General features: G+C 43.2%; 1 protein-coding gene across 6 annotated transcripts in view; it reads left to right on the forward strand.

The window, feature by feature from the left end:
* Positions 1-13,178, forward strand: part of LOC310744216 (guanine nucleotide-binding protein G(t) subunit alpha-3) — a 56,179-nt gene extending 43,001 nt beyond the window's left edge. For all 6 annotated transcript variants that reach the window (XM_083575352.1, XM_083575349.1, XM_083575351.1 and 3 more), the window contains 7 exons: positions 3,514-3,556; positions 4,807-4,948; positions 6,672-6,829; positions 8,364-8,492; positions 10,047-10,176; positions 10,402-10,555; positions 11,550-13,178. In XM_083575352.1, coding sequence (XP_083431478.1) covers positions 3,552-3,556; positions 4,807-4,948; positions 6,672-6,829; positions 8,364-8,492; positions 10,047-10,176; positions 10,402-10,555; positions 11,550-11,740 — 909 coding nt within the window. In that variant the 5' untranslated portion in view covers positions 3,514-3,551 and the 3' untranslated portion in view covers positions 11,741-13,178. The remainder of the gene's footprint in view (positions 1-3,513; positions 3,557-4,806; positions 4,949-6,671; positions 6,830-8,363; positions 8,493-10,046; positions 10,177-10,401; positions 10,556-11,549) is intronic.
* Positions 13,179-14,868: the final 1,690 nt, after the last annotated feature.

A 14,868-nucleotide genomic window follows, 5' to 3' on the forward strand; every position in this document is an offset into this window, starting at 1 on the left:
TGGCAGGGGGGCTGGATGATATGGGAGATACCCAGTTCCTAAGCCAAACAAACCTCCATCTGTAATTGTTAAAACTGTTGCCTGATTTGAACCAAAACAAGTGCCAGTGTGTCCTTTATTGCTGCAGACACAGCATTTGATGCCCTTTGGGGCTCATGGCACCTGTGCACGCAATCTCATAGCACATTCAAGAGCTTCAACACACAACCTGGCAATTACCAACATAAGACTTACTGTAGTTTAGCGTTGCCATTCAGATGCCCAGGAAAGGGCTTCATTTGCTTATAATTTTTGCTGTGATTCTTCAGCCTTCCCTGTACTTTGCATGTATACGATGCTCATGTGCTCTTTCTGCTCCACAGTAAAAACATTGTGCCTAATGGCATTTGTGTTTATTCAGAAATGCATTTGGGAAATAGCAGGGAGCAATTCTGAATTTGCAAGTCCCAGATGCAAAACTTTTGTTGACAAAGTTGTCATTATTTATACAAACTTGGCAGGCAGGAACTTTGCATAATCATGGAACCTGCTGCTTGTGTTTCTCTCTCTCTCTTACATCGTGGGTTTTAGGGATCACTTTCCATATATTGGGTCATTTGTCATGATTCATTTGCTTGAGTTAGGGCAAGCTGCATATTACACGCAAATTCATATCATGAAGCTCAGCCTTTTAAAATGAATGAATAAATAAAAGGTAACCTCAGCAGCCTCATATTTGGAGTGAAGCCATTTTTCTACTCAGTGCCTCCCTTTCACCCCTCAAGCTGCTCTCACCATCACCGCCACCGGATCAGAAATATGCTCACTCCTGTAAACACATGCCTGGAACTCATGGCAAGGAAATAAAGCTGGAGAGATGGAATGGGCTTGCAGGGAAAGGGTTAAGCATCACTTGACTTTCCCCCAGCTCAAAATCTCAGCCTCCAAAAGGTTTTTCATTTAAAAAGAAATAATACCGTTTCTTTGTTACATACATTTTTGTAACATGGATCATTTGTCCCTTCATCACTCACAGTTGAATGTTGCTAACTTGCTGAAATCTGTTTTCAACAATATTTTTTGAGACTGGTTCATTCTAACTAATGAGGATGCAGGGCTGAAAACGTTTTGGAGGTCATCCACCCCAGTCTCCTTTCCCTACGACTTTAAAAACTAAGTGGGTCCTGAGACTGGGTCCGTTCCACTAAGAGTGAGGTCTCACATACATGCTGCAGTGCTTGAGTGATGGCTTGCTGTGTTTGAAAGCAGCAGTGTGGATGAACACCACCTACAGAACTCCCATATTGCATCTCATTCAGCCATTTCTGGTGGAGGCAATTCTGCCAGAAATTAATAAGTGATGAAACACTGGATTGTATCTGACTAACTCATACTCAGAGTAGACCCAATGAAATCAATGGACTAATTTTGTCATGACTAACAACCCATAAAGTACATGTATGTGCAGGTGAGTCCTAAGTTTGTGCTTGTAAGTGAATGCACTGGCAGCATCAATTTCTTGGTGCTTTACAGAGTGCCATAAACTGAGATCTATCAGCAAGAGATTGAGAGTGAATGGTCATCAATAAGCAGATGACACCCTGCTCAATCTCTCTGTTCCATCTGAATTGAAGGAGGTGGCTAAGCTGTTAGACCATTTCTAAGATGTGGTGATGAGCTGGACTTGGGCCAATAAACTTAAATAAAATCCTAAAAGACAGAAGTGTAAGGGTTAGTTTTCTAGTCCAGGAGGTGGGGAGACAGCCTGTTCTGGAGTAGGATTGCACTTCCCTGAAGGAGCAGGTCATTAGCTTGGGGATAGCCTTGGTGACTGGGAGTGCCTTTTTCCAGCTCTGGTTGGTTTGCCAGCTGTGGTCCCTTTTGAACAGAAATGACTTGGCAGCTGTACTCCATTCTCTGGTAACTTCCAGATTGGCTGGTATTCCCCCTAGATGTCCTCTGCCTCCAAATTTAAAAATTACATGGCTGCCAGTTCATTTCTGGGCCTAGTCAAGGTGCTAAGGGCAGTGTTTAACGCCCTAAACCATTTAGGCCCCAATATCTGAAAGACCATCTCCTTCCCTACAGTTTAATATCAGCAGAAGAGGTCCTCCTGGTAGCTCCACTGTCTTATAAACTTGGGTGGGGTGACCTGGGAAAGGGCATTCTTTGTGGCAACCCCTAAGTTGTGGAACTAGTTTTCCTCAAATGCTGAAGATGCACCTCTTTATCCTGACTTTTGAAACTTGAGATGTCTCCCAAGGAGACCATCTAAACAGGAAATAATAGGGGAGACAATGTACTGTAGTACTGGAAGGTACTGTCATGGTACCCTCCAGATGTTGTTGGACTACAACTCCCATCTTCCCTCAACTTTCGCCATCGTGGTTGGAGCTGATGGGGCTTGAAGTTCATCAATATCTGGAAGGTATTTTTCGGACTACTCTGACATTCCTAAACTAGAATAGAAGGAATTTCCTCTTTTCCACTGCAGTTCTGTGAGTTAGGTCAAGAGTTCTCTTAATACATATGCTAAATAAAAATGTGCTCAAGATTTTGCATTAATGTCAGATTTATTTATTTTTTTAAAGAAAGAAATCTGTACTTAAAATGAAATCCTTAAACCTGGATTGCCACATATGTCTAAAGACTTGGGGAGCCTATGGTGGAAAATGTTTAGATGTGATTATCTGAGATTTCTGGCTCATAATATGTGACAATTTAGGTTGAACAAAATGAGAAATTGTTGCAGTGCTTTTTGATACTTCGGCTCCATAAAACTGCCCTTGCAATGGTTTCTCTGCCCAATCATTCCCTGTTTTGACTGCTTATGGCTGTCTTTTCAGCTACTGCAACATATAAATATATATATATATCACTAATATTAAAGTGAGGGTTTTTTTGGGGGGGGAATCGGTCTGACAGTGCAGTGAAAGCCTTTCCGTTTGATCCTTATCTACATCCACCCCCACAATCATATCAGAAGAAATCTAGGGAGTAGTAAAATAAAGACGCTTAGATTTCTGGTCCAGCAGGTCTGCACTTTTCCCATACATTCGCCCTGTAAGATCAAACACTTTTATTTGATGCTTATCAGAGCTTGATATGCTCACAGTGGCTTCCATAAACTGAGTACTTTTGTTTGGAGTAGCTAAATGTGTTGTAGCTACAAATCAGCATGTTTCTAGAGGCAACCCATACTCCTCTAGGGTTTGCTAAATACCCTGGTCCATAAACAAATGTCCCCAAACCATGGCTAGCGCAAGTTGCCCATTTGGCTAAAGCACATGCACTGCTTGAGGGACACACACAAAAGCCTTTGTTGGACCAACATGTGCTGGTGAAACAGAATGCCTCTTTTCCAAGTAGAAGTGTTTTTTTATTTTAAAAAAGACAAGCAAACAAACCCACCACTTTTGCATATTTTTATGTGCTTTTTTCCTCCATCACTTACTTTTTTTGTCTCGTTTTCCCACTTGGCTCCTTTTTAACAACTTTAAATGTGACCAATATGTGCATGTTCTTTGTCTGCAGGAGCTGGAGAATCAGGGAAGAGCACTATTGTGAAACAAATGAAGTAGGTGCATCAATATTCATGTCACATTGGGTAGCACAAAGCGCTACATGAAGCACAGTGCCAAAGGGTGTGAGGTGGGGGAGCGATCAAACAAATCAAGCTTGACAATCTAATCCTAACAGATACTGTACATGGGGATGTAAAAAAGCAATCCTTTATACCTCATTCACTAACCTGATGTTTTACCCAATATATCAATATGTGCTTGGCCTCTTCTATCTGAAGCCAAGGATACCAGTTTAAAGACAGAGGGACAGCTAAAATAGGTATCAGGGTGGAGGGGAAAGACGCCACATACACAAACACAAACACAAACACATAAGCACACACACCACACCCTTTCCTAAAAGCTTTGCAGTTATTTTCCTGCCATTGAAAGTCATATTCACTGCTCAATGTATTTATCAACAAAAACAAATATGCCTTTTTCTTACACTGGCAGGACTTTCCGATGTGTTCAGTGGCATATTAGTTCACATCTGAACATTGTAATGTTTGTTCTCATTAAAGCACATGGAAATATGCATATGAGTACATCCTTCCCTTGGATTATTTTTTTAAAGGAGTGGCACAGGGCCAGGAAGTGTGCAGGTATCAGCAGAGGCGGAGCTTCATGCTCTGGCACTGGGGGGCGGAGAGCAGGCGGGGGTGAGGCTGGTGCACATCTTGGGGCCGTGGCACACCACCTGTGGGAGCATGGCACCCAGCGCAGGCGGGGGGCAGCCGCGATGGCACCCCACTGGGATCGCACTGCCAGGGGAGGTGCGCTCCCCTGCACTCCTCTTCCTCCACCAGTGGGTATCAGGGCTGGGGCTGGATGATGTGGTTCTGCTCAGCACTTTTCTTCTAGGGAAAAAGGTGCCGGTACTGGGTACCCCTGAGTACCTCCAGAAAGCAAGCCCTGGTCCTGCTGACTTTAAGCATGGGCAGGGCTCGTGTTCCTCCCCAGTGACAGGTGTGCCAGATGTCATTGCTTAGAGCAGGGGTAGCCAATGCGGTGCCCTCCAGATGTTGATCGAATACAACTTGCATCTGCCACAGCCAGCATGACCATTGGTTGGAGATGGTGAGATTTGTAGGCCAACAACATCTGGAAGGCTATTCCTTAGATAATGGGACATTCAAATCTGATTATGCAGCCATCTCTATGACTGCCAGTCTCTCCCCAGTTCCCATTCTTAGAATCCTGCCCTCTCACTCTCTTCTTATTTTAGATTATTGTGAGATTTGTCTCCTTCTTTGCTTTCTAGGATCATCCATAAAGATGGCTATACAGATCAGGAATGCAGAGAGTATAGATCTGTGGTTTACAGCAATATGCTACAATCCATTCTGGCTATCGTCAAGGCAATGTCCACATTAGGAATTGAATATGGGAACTCAGAAAGCAAAGTGAGTATAATGTCTCTCTCAACTAGTATTATTTTGTCTCTGAACCAGTGTCACCCCAGGACAACAGTTTTGAATTCTCACATCAGAACCTCAAGATGCTCTAACATGGGAAGATTGCAGCATTGCTCTCCTCCTGCACAAACTTTTCTTTTTTCTTTTCTTTTCATTTTTTGGTCTTTCACAGCAGTGCCATAATTCAGTTCACCTCTGGGAAGCGCAGCTGCCATTCTGTTGAATAAGGTCCGTTTCAGTTTATTGGCCCTCATCCAGCCATTCAAGCACATTCTCCCATTCACAAGATTGCCTGACACATTCTGCCCAGACAGTAACAGCCTCAGGGTCACCAAGTGACCATTGCTCTGAAAAAACCTTAATTCTCATATGTATATATTTCTGTATATGAGAGCAAAGGATCTCATAGTTCTTGTGCAGACCTTTATTCTTATGCAATATACAAGGGTTAGGGTTAGACACGGGCAGACATGACCGAACTCCTTCAAATGAAAATGTGAAGAAGTTGTGGCCTTGAACAGACCTCATATTATTGTAGCAGAGGTAAGACATCAGTGAGAGATTTCCTTATCCTTTTGAACACTGTTTTGAACATAATTTCAATTATTCACATTCGGCTATGGCTGTCAGTTTAATCTGAAAGGCCCATAAGCCATTCAGATAATGAGTCAGAGCTGTACAAAAAGAAAAAATGCTAAGAAAGGATTGTCGCTTGCAGTCACAAGGTGACAGAGTACTTTTAGTGACCTCATAGATTTAGACGCAGAACTGCTAAGGGTGGCATTAAGCAAACCTGGTAATTGCCATGACCTTTCTTCAAAACAACTGAGGAACAGAGGTTCACAGCAGTCATGAATAAGGCTGACAAGATGTTGTGTTGACTGCCAGCTTGGATGGCTTTAAAAGAGAATTAGACAAATCCATGGAGGTCTGGTCTACCAGTGACTACAAGGCCTGACGACTATACACTGCCTTCACTGATGGTCAAAACAAAAAAAAAAATTCCTTCCAGTAGCACCTTAAAGACCAACTAAGTTAGTTCTTGGTATGAGCTTTCGTGTGCATGCACACGAAAGCTCATACCAAGAACTAACTTAGTTGGTCTTTAAGGTGCTACTGGAAGGATTTTTATTTTTTTTTTGACTATGGCAGACCAACACGGCTACCTATCTGTAACTTCACTGATGGTGGCAGCATCCTCTGAACACCAGCCGCCTGGAATCACAAGTGGGGGGAAGCTTGCAGGCTTCCCATTGGCTGCTGTGAGAACAGGATTCTGAACTAAATGGACCTTTGGCACAATCCAGCTGGGCTGTTATCTTCTTATAAGTTTATGTATGCCAAGATAGGCACCAGGGTGGGCTATGGCCCAGAGCCATATATAGACCACTGTTTTTCTGTGACCCCTTATTTATCCTCCCTGCTGCTCTTCTGAACCTGAGAAGACCAACAGAAGCAAGAGATAGCGCACAAGGATATCTTATTATCTCTAAAGATAACAAAAGCAAAAAATGAGCTTCTGCATTTGAAATTCCCTGATGAAGAAACTGATAAATGTGTCGGATGTTTAACTTTTCTCCCTGCCCTTTTGCTTCCTGCTTCCCTCTCCCCACCTCCCCATATTCCTAATATGGTAGATCATTTTTCATTACTTAAAAAATAAAGTATCAGCCCCAATGGTCAAGCCTGATTCACAGAAATCTCGTTTCAGGAAGATGAAAGGCAGCTTTTGGCAATTGCAGATTCCATGGAAGATGGCAGCATGTCTTCTGAACTGGCTGGGATCATCAAACGTTTGTGGAAGGATTCAGGGATTCAGGCCTGCTTTGAAAGAGCATCAGAGTATCAACTCAATGACTCAGCTGCCTAGTAAGGGGCCAGTTTACAACTGACTTCTGTAATCCTAAACCGTGTGTGTGTGTGTGTGTGTGTGTGTGTGTGTGTGTGTGTGTGTTTAATGCCTGTTGCTTTTCACAATTTTCACATATGCTTAGAAGTTACGTAATTGATTCCGCCTTCAGGGTGCTGGCTCTGTATTTATGGTATTAAGCAATTGTTATGATGCTATTAAACTAGCATAAGCACAACAGAATTACACAATTAATTATCCTCTTCTCCAGTAGAGCCTTGTAAACCACCCTCCAAACATCCCAGTTTTCAGTTATTAACCGCACTCTTCTTTCCTTCAACAACTCCTCCTCTTTCTTCATCTTCCTCACATTGTATGTGCCTGTGGCAGGCAGCTAAAGATGACACCTAGTGCAGGAATCACAAATCAAATTGTACCTATAACCTCTCTCTCTCTCTCTCTCTCTCTCTCGTGTGTGTGTGTTTGTGTGTGTGTGTGTTACTGAATACATGTATCTCTGTATCTTTGAGACCAATTCCATTATGGTTAATGCTACTATTTTGCAGGTCAATTTTTTATTGCTTATGGCCAAAGGCCTTTACGGTTGCAAACATTCAAACAGGCCGAAAGGCATACAACACGAGCCAATGGTGAAATACCAATGTTGTGAATAGAATCCAAATTGCATGAGAAGACTTCTGCTCACATGGTGGGACTTCACTTTGCTCCTCCCCCTTGCAGCCCTTTGCATGTCTTCCAAAATCTTCTCCAGAGAATCCCCCAACCCTCCACACTTGGGAGTGCACAGGGGACGGCAGAGGGAAGGAGAGGAAGGTGGAGTCTTGTTGCCTGGACAGAAGTCTGTTCTCCTTGGGAATGACCAGGTTTGATACAAGCCAGTGAATACTGAACACAGTAAATAAACTGCAGAATCAAATTAAATAATAATAATGAGGAGGAGGAGGAGGCAATGTGAGAAGGGATATGAAAAACAAAGAATAAAAAGCAGTAAAAAAAATATTTTTGACATGACTTTGCAACTGATTGTTAAACCTTTCTGAGAGTTGTAGCTCTGAGGGGAAGAGAAGTCTCCTAACAGCTCCCAGCACCATTAACAAACCACATTGCCCAGGATGCTTTGGGGGAAGCTATCACCATTTAAAGTGGCATGGCACTGTTTTAAATGGAGAGTGCAGATGGGGCCAGTAACTCAGAAACAGATTGGAATTTTTTTTTAATGCACAGATGCAAGGTGGATCCTGGCACTATTACATACCCCTGGCATGAATGTGTATTTTCTATACGTGACTTTCCCCAAAACTTTTGACATGTAGAACCATCCAGTTGGATGCAGATTTGGTTTCTTCTTTCTGCTTGTGCCCTATTTATGGCTGGCTTGTATTGGCCTACCCTTATCCCCCAGGCCATGGCATTGGACTTCCAGTTGCTGCCCCAACCTCACCTCCTCATGCACAAGAGTGTCCCTGTTTCCACCTTGCAGGAAGATGGAGCCTGCAGTGCTTTGTCTCTCTCTCTCTCTTTCTGATTCTGTAGCTATCTCAATGATCTGGAGAGGATAACAGCTCCTGGCTATGTCCCAAACGAGCAAGATGTCCTTCGCTCACGAGTAAAGACAACAGGAATTATTGAGACACAGTTTTCATTCAAAGATTTGCACTTTAGGTATGACAGCTGTTCTTCCGTGTTTCTTCCTAAGTATGATAGATATGCATGTGGTTTGAGATTAGAGGCCAAAGCAGTCTACCTGATTCAGGCTGCTGGATTTCTGACATTTTAAACAGCTTAAAGGGCAGTTGGAGGCTTTGGTATGGCTATGGTCACAGCCAGCAATCTGAGCCTCCCCACATCCAATGTTCTACCAGGAAATCTTGCAGTTTCCCCAGCTGTATTCATTTTGTAAATGCTCTCTCTCTATTCCACCTATGGAAACTTTACAGCTGTACACAGTCAGCTTCCATGATGTTGGCAGGGGGGGGGGAATAGTAATAGAATTAAAATTGTGGGTTGCGGCACATGGGCTACTGAATTCGGAAAGTCTCTGAATCTCCAGCTGTTCTCTTCTCAGCTGCTTTACATATTATGGTTGAGCTGTGCAGATTACTTTACATCGGGCCAGTCATGTGGATCAGTTCAAGATGCAGATAGGTGATTTTCCTCCAAACTGCTGGAGGATTTAGCTGGTAGGATTTGATGTAACATGGTGGAATCTGCGCAATTCACGAACTAAGATACTGCACATTAACAGCTCACATGCAGAGCAGTCTCAGTTAGCTTATTTGTGGTAGGGAACAATTTAAAAGCCTGTGGTCAGGAGAAACTCAAACCATTATTGGAACTGCAGGCTTCCTGCTGCCTGCCGTACCCTTGCAGCTAGCTCATTTCGTCCTAGTCTTACCTCTGTACTTGTCCATAACTTGCAACTGTTCATGTACACCTGTGCAGCCTGGTGTCATGTGCAAATCCACTCCCTCCCATCCCCTCTGATTTTTGCCTGGTAAGCTCTATGGAGCAAACTGTTTTTCCTGCTGTATCCATCATGCTGTGTGAGAGGCATGTTGGATTTCATGCAGAACATATCATTTCCAATTCTAATATTTGAAAAGTGGTTCTTGTTGGAGGTGGAAGCAAATAAATATTTGTGAAATGCTTTGCATGCTATTTACAAATCTAGGCAAGCAAATAGCAAAGAAACAACAAACTGCCATGCAAGAGGCATGGATTGGTTTGACTGCATTTGAGTTTCCATAGCACTTCACATAGATGATTTGTGATCAGGAGTCCCATATTGGAGATAGAAGGATTTCTTGGCTCACTGTGTACAGTGGTACCTCGGGTTAAGAACTTAATTCATTCTGGAGGTCCATTCTTAACCTGAAACTGTTCTTAACCTGAGGTACCACTTTAGCTAATGGGGCCTCCCGCTGCCGCCGCGCTACCAGAGCACGATTTCTGTTCTCGTCCTGAAGCAAAGTTCTTAACCCGAGGTACTATTTCTGGGTTGGCGGAGTCTGTAACCTGAAGCGTCTGTAACCTGAAGCATCTGTAACCTGAGGTACCACTGTATACAATACTTCTCATGCAGACACCACACAGCAAATCTCTGAGACTTGTAGTGATGAAAGAATCCTGACACACACACACCCACATGCCCAACATAAGTAGTGTCAGAGATGCAGTGAATGGACGTACATGTTTATCTTTTGTTTCATTTCCTAGGATGTTTGATGTGGGAGGACAAAGATCAGAGAGGAAAAAGTGGATTCATTGCTTTGAAGGAGTTACTTGCATAATATTCTGTGCAGCTTTAAGTGCTTATGACATGGTCCTGGTGGAAGATGAAGAAGTGGTGAGTCAGAACAGCAAATGTGGGGGGCAGGGGGGGCAAGGGAGTTGCAATTTGTGGAAAGCATTTAGGGTAACCTTGCATGGTTCCTTAAGAACATTATTCACATTCCCTGCTCTGATAACCCTAACCCACTGAATTCCTATTTCTTTGATTAAAAAAGAACATTGGACTTTGCATGTCACCAGGTAATGGGGCCTAATAGCCACATTTCCCTGCCTTTTACAGAACCGAATGCATGAGAGTCTCCACCTGTTCAACAGCATCTGTAACCACAAGTACTTTGCAACCACTTCTATTGTGCTCTTCCTAAATAAGAAGGATCTCTTCCAAGAAAAAATATTGAAAGTTCATCTCAGTGTCTGCTTTCCAGAATATGATGGTAAGTTTAGAACCTGTGCTCCTCCAGATGTTGTTGAACTCTCATCAGCCCTAGCCAGCAGGAGCAAGAATCTGAGATGATGGGAGTTGCAGTCCAGCAACATCTGGAGGGCCACAGGTGAGCCAGTGCTGGCTTACACACCCCACTTCTTTGGTTTCTGAAGATTGCTCATGAGGAACATAGTCCCCGGATTGAAATGATTTCCCACCACTGAATTAAGATACATGTTCTTGAGACTGCTTTCTTAAGCCCTTGGTAAAGGTAAAGGGACCCCTGACCATTAGGTCCAGTCGTGACCGACTCTGGGGTTGCAGTGCTCATCTCGCTTTACTGGCCGAGGGAGCCGGCAGACAGCTTCCGGGTCATGTGGCCAGCATGACTAAGCCGCTTCTGGCGAACCAGAGCAGCGGATGGAAACACTGTTACCTTTCTACCGGAGCGGTACCTATTTATCTACTTGCACTTTGACGTGCTTTCGAACTGCTAGGTTGGCAGGAGCAGGGACCGAGCAACGGGAGCTCACCCCGTCGCGGGGAATCGAACCGCCAACCTACTGATTGGCAAGTCCTAGGCTCTGTGGTTTAACCCACAGCACCAAAAGACTAGGCTGTGTCCAGCTTGGTGAGTCCAGCTGTGTGGGCCATCTCTGGACACAGTTGTGCATTTTCATGACTCCCGTAAGAATAACGATTAAAAGAATGCAAAGGGATAGTTTTGGGAAAGGAAAATGATTTTTTAATCTTACTCATGGTTCATTACTTTTCTATATGAATGAAAAAGGGATTCCTTGCATGCAGTAAATGAGAATTGTAGAGACAGTTACATGTGCACTGAAGATTTCATGCACGCCATACTTTTTGTTTGGGGAGGAGGGCAGAGGTCAGTGGAGGCTGAACTCGACAGATTGTGTGCCAAGGGAAGGGAAAGGGCTATTTCTAACAAATTAATTAGTATGGCATTTTACTGACAGTTCCTTCTGTCTTCCTCTGACTAGGATCAAACACATTTGAAGATGCAGGAAATTACATCAAGAACCAATTCTTAGATCTGAATTTAAGAAAAGAGGACAAGGAGATCTACTCCCACATGACCTGTGCCACCGATACGCAGAATGTTAAGTTTGTGTTTGATGCTGTGACAGATATAATCATCAAAGAGAACCTGAAGGACTGTGGGCTCTTTTAGCTCTTCACCCTGGGCCACCTTCATCCTGCTGTTTCTCTCTTTCTGGTTAAGGATGCCATACATTCCTGAAAGTAAGCTTTCATTGCAACCTCTTGGGCTTACTTTTGAGTAGGGATGGATGGATCAGTCTGCTACTAGTTTGTGTCAGTTCCCCGTGTGTGTTCATAAGTCTCTTTTATCCCATTTCTCAAAAAATGTGATTTTTTTAAAAAAATTAAAAGTTCAAAAATATGTATTTGAACAAGATACATATTTAAATACATCATCTATCTCAAATGCACACCTTTCTAATCACATATAATCCTAAAATATGCTCTTTGAGCATTTTTCAGCTGACCTAGCAAAACTCAGAGAACTGAGAAATCTGAAGGATATTTCCATTGTGATCTATGGATTAATCTGGAAGGTAGGTTGATTTGCTTAAATATGTGAGCTAGAATTTTTTTCTTCCATCCCTAAAAGGTAATGGTAAAGGTACCCCTGACCGTTAGGTCCAGTTGCAGACGACTCTAGGGTTGCACGCTCATCCTGCTCTATAGGCCACAGGAGCCGGCGTTTGTCCGTAGACAGCATGACTAAGTCGCTTCTGGCAAACCAGAGCAGCACACGGAAACACCATTTACCTTCCCGCCGGAGCGGTACCTATTTCTCTACTTGCACTTTGATGTGTTTCAAACTGCTAGGTTGGCAGTAGCAGGGACCGAGCAACTGGAGCTCACCCTGTCGCGGGGATTCAAACCACTGACCTTCTGATCGGCAAGCCCTAGGCTCTGTGGTTTAGACCACAGCGCCACCCGCGTCCCACTTCCTCCATCCCTACTTTGAAGTAAACATGCATTGGTCTGAGCTGCAAAAGCAAAAAGAGAGAAGTAGACACAATATTGTAAATACTAGTCCTTTTTGACTTGCTAAAATGTTTGTGTCAAATCACAATTTAACACAGCCAAATTGGGTAGAGTAACTTCATTGCAGGCACAATGTTCTCCCTCCCTTCTAGTTTAATCTTCCACAATTCTTTCGATCTTACTGAGAATTTTTGTTTGCCTGTACCCTACTGCAATCTGAAATTCTAAACTTTTCCACTGGCAAATTTGCTTACAGTGCCACAAATCTCTATCTAAAATGTTGACACGGAGCTGTGATTGGCAATGCTTCATGGGTGTCGATTGACTGGTGCTACAAGCTTCATGATAAGTTGTGGGGAAGCAAAATATATAAAGAACACAATTCTGCCAAAGTTAAGCACTGTTAAGTTCAGTTGATCACAGTGGAAGACAATGAAGCCAGTGGATTAACTGGTGAAATCCATTGGATCATGTTGACTGGATCATGTCCTAATTTTTTTCCTTGCAGATGCTGAAATAAAAATGCCCTTGCTATCACATCAGTGGGATTAATAGAAAAATGATAAATAAAAGAAATTCTTACTGTTTGTGATGGCATCCTCTGGATAAGAGGCAGCTGTCTTCTCCCCCTAACCCCCCCCCCCAAGTCTTAAGTGGCAAGTCTTCTGACACATTTGTCTATCTGTTGGGTTAAATTTCATAGTATGGTCTCTCTTAATAGAAAACCAAAGCAGTTTTTGTCAATAAAATGTATGCAAATGTTGCTATATCACCAAAAGCTTGTTTGGTTAAGTAAGTTTTAATTTGCCTACAGAAACTCTGTAATGCCAGAGCGGGAGCATGATAGATAATGTTGTGCTTCCTGCTTTTGCTGATGAAATATACTCAGAGTCGCAAAGTGATTTCATGCTCTTTATTCAGCTCATAGTGGTGAGGAGGAATGAATCAAAGTCCCCTCAAAGTATCTGCTTTATATACATTATTTACACAATGGGCTGCACATGATTGGCTAATTCCGGAATTCTACTGTAAGCCAATCAGGTTGTGGATTCACTTCTATCTGGAGCATGATTGGGTGGTTCCTGCCAACCAATCATACTGCTGCATTGTTCTAGGACCAATCAGACTGCTGCCTTTTGGATACTATTGTTCTAGGACCAATCAGACTGCTGCAGTTTGGATCCTATTCAACTCAGTACATAACAGCTGAACTTACAAAAACTCATTGGCTGAATCTGAAACAAGCAGGGGGTCCCTCTATGGAGAAGTCAGCACTAAGCTGTGCAAGTATTAGGCTGGTTTAAGGCTTCAAAAAGTTAAATTGAGTGCAGAAGCTCATAGGAAGTCAACACGACTTGAAAATATTTCTGATTGATTCACAGCTGTTGATTCACATCAAGAGACAGATTGCTTCATTCTTCACTTATTGCAGTTTCTGACCACCCTTGAAGGACAGCCTGACATAACATAAACAGTGGTACCTCAGTTTAAGAACAGCCCTGTTTACAAACTATTCAGTTTACAAACTCCGCAAAACAGGAAGCAGTGTCCTGGTTTGTGAACTTTACCTCGGTCTAAGAACGGAAGCTGAACGGTGGAAGGGCACTGGCAGCAGGAGGCCTCATTAGGGAAAGCGTGCCTCGGATTAAGAACACTTTCGGTTTAAGAACGGACTCCCGGAATGGATTAAGTTCGTAAACCGAGGTACCACTGTATCACAGTAGTCTACTACTGAGGTTACAGATGCATGGACAACAGTGGCCAGGCCCTCATCTTGTAGTAAAGGTTGAAGATGTAAGATGATGTATAATTGGCAAAAGACACTTGGAGCTACTGCTGCCACAGCAACTGCTGCCACACACCAAAACTCGGATCACCTGATGCTCCACAGGAGACATAATTTTGATCTATGAGGTCTTTTCTTCCTAAGTCTAAAGATCCTAGAAGTTCCATAATTCTTGACTATATTGAACTCAAGGCTGTTTTTTCCTATCCAGTCTATTAGTAACCACACCAGAGATGGGGAAATCCATGGCCCACAAGCTATTGTTGGGATACAACAACCATTATCCCAGACCATGGGTAGGCAAACTAAGGCCTGGGGGGCATATCTTGCCCAACTGCCTTCTAAATCCGGCCCATGGACAGTCCGGGAATCAGCGTGTTTTTACACGAGTAGAGTGTGTCCTTTTATTTAAAATGCATCTCTGGGGCATAGGAATTCATTCATTTCCCCCCAAAAAATATAGTCCCGCCCCCCACAAGATCTGAGGGACCGTGGAC

This window comes from Podarcis filfolensis, assembly GCF_964270895.1.
Source record: "Podarcis filfolensis genome assembly, chromosome: 10".
NCBI lineage: Eukaryota > Metazoa > Chordata > Lepidosauria > Squamata > Lacertidae > Podarcis > Podarcis filfolensis.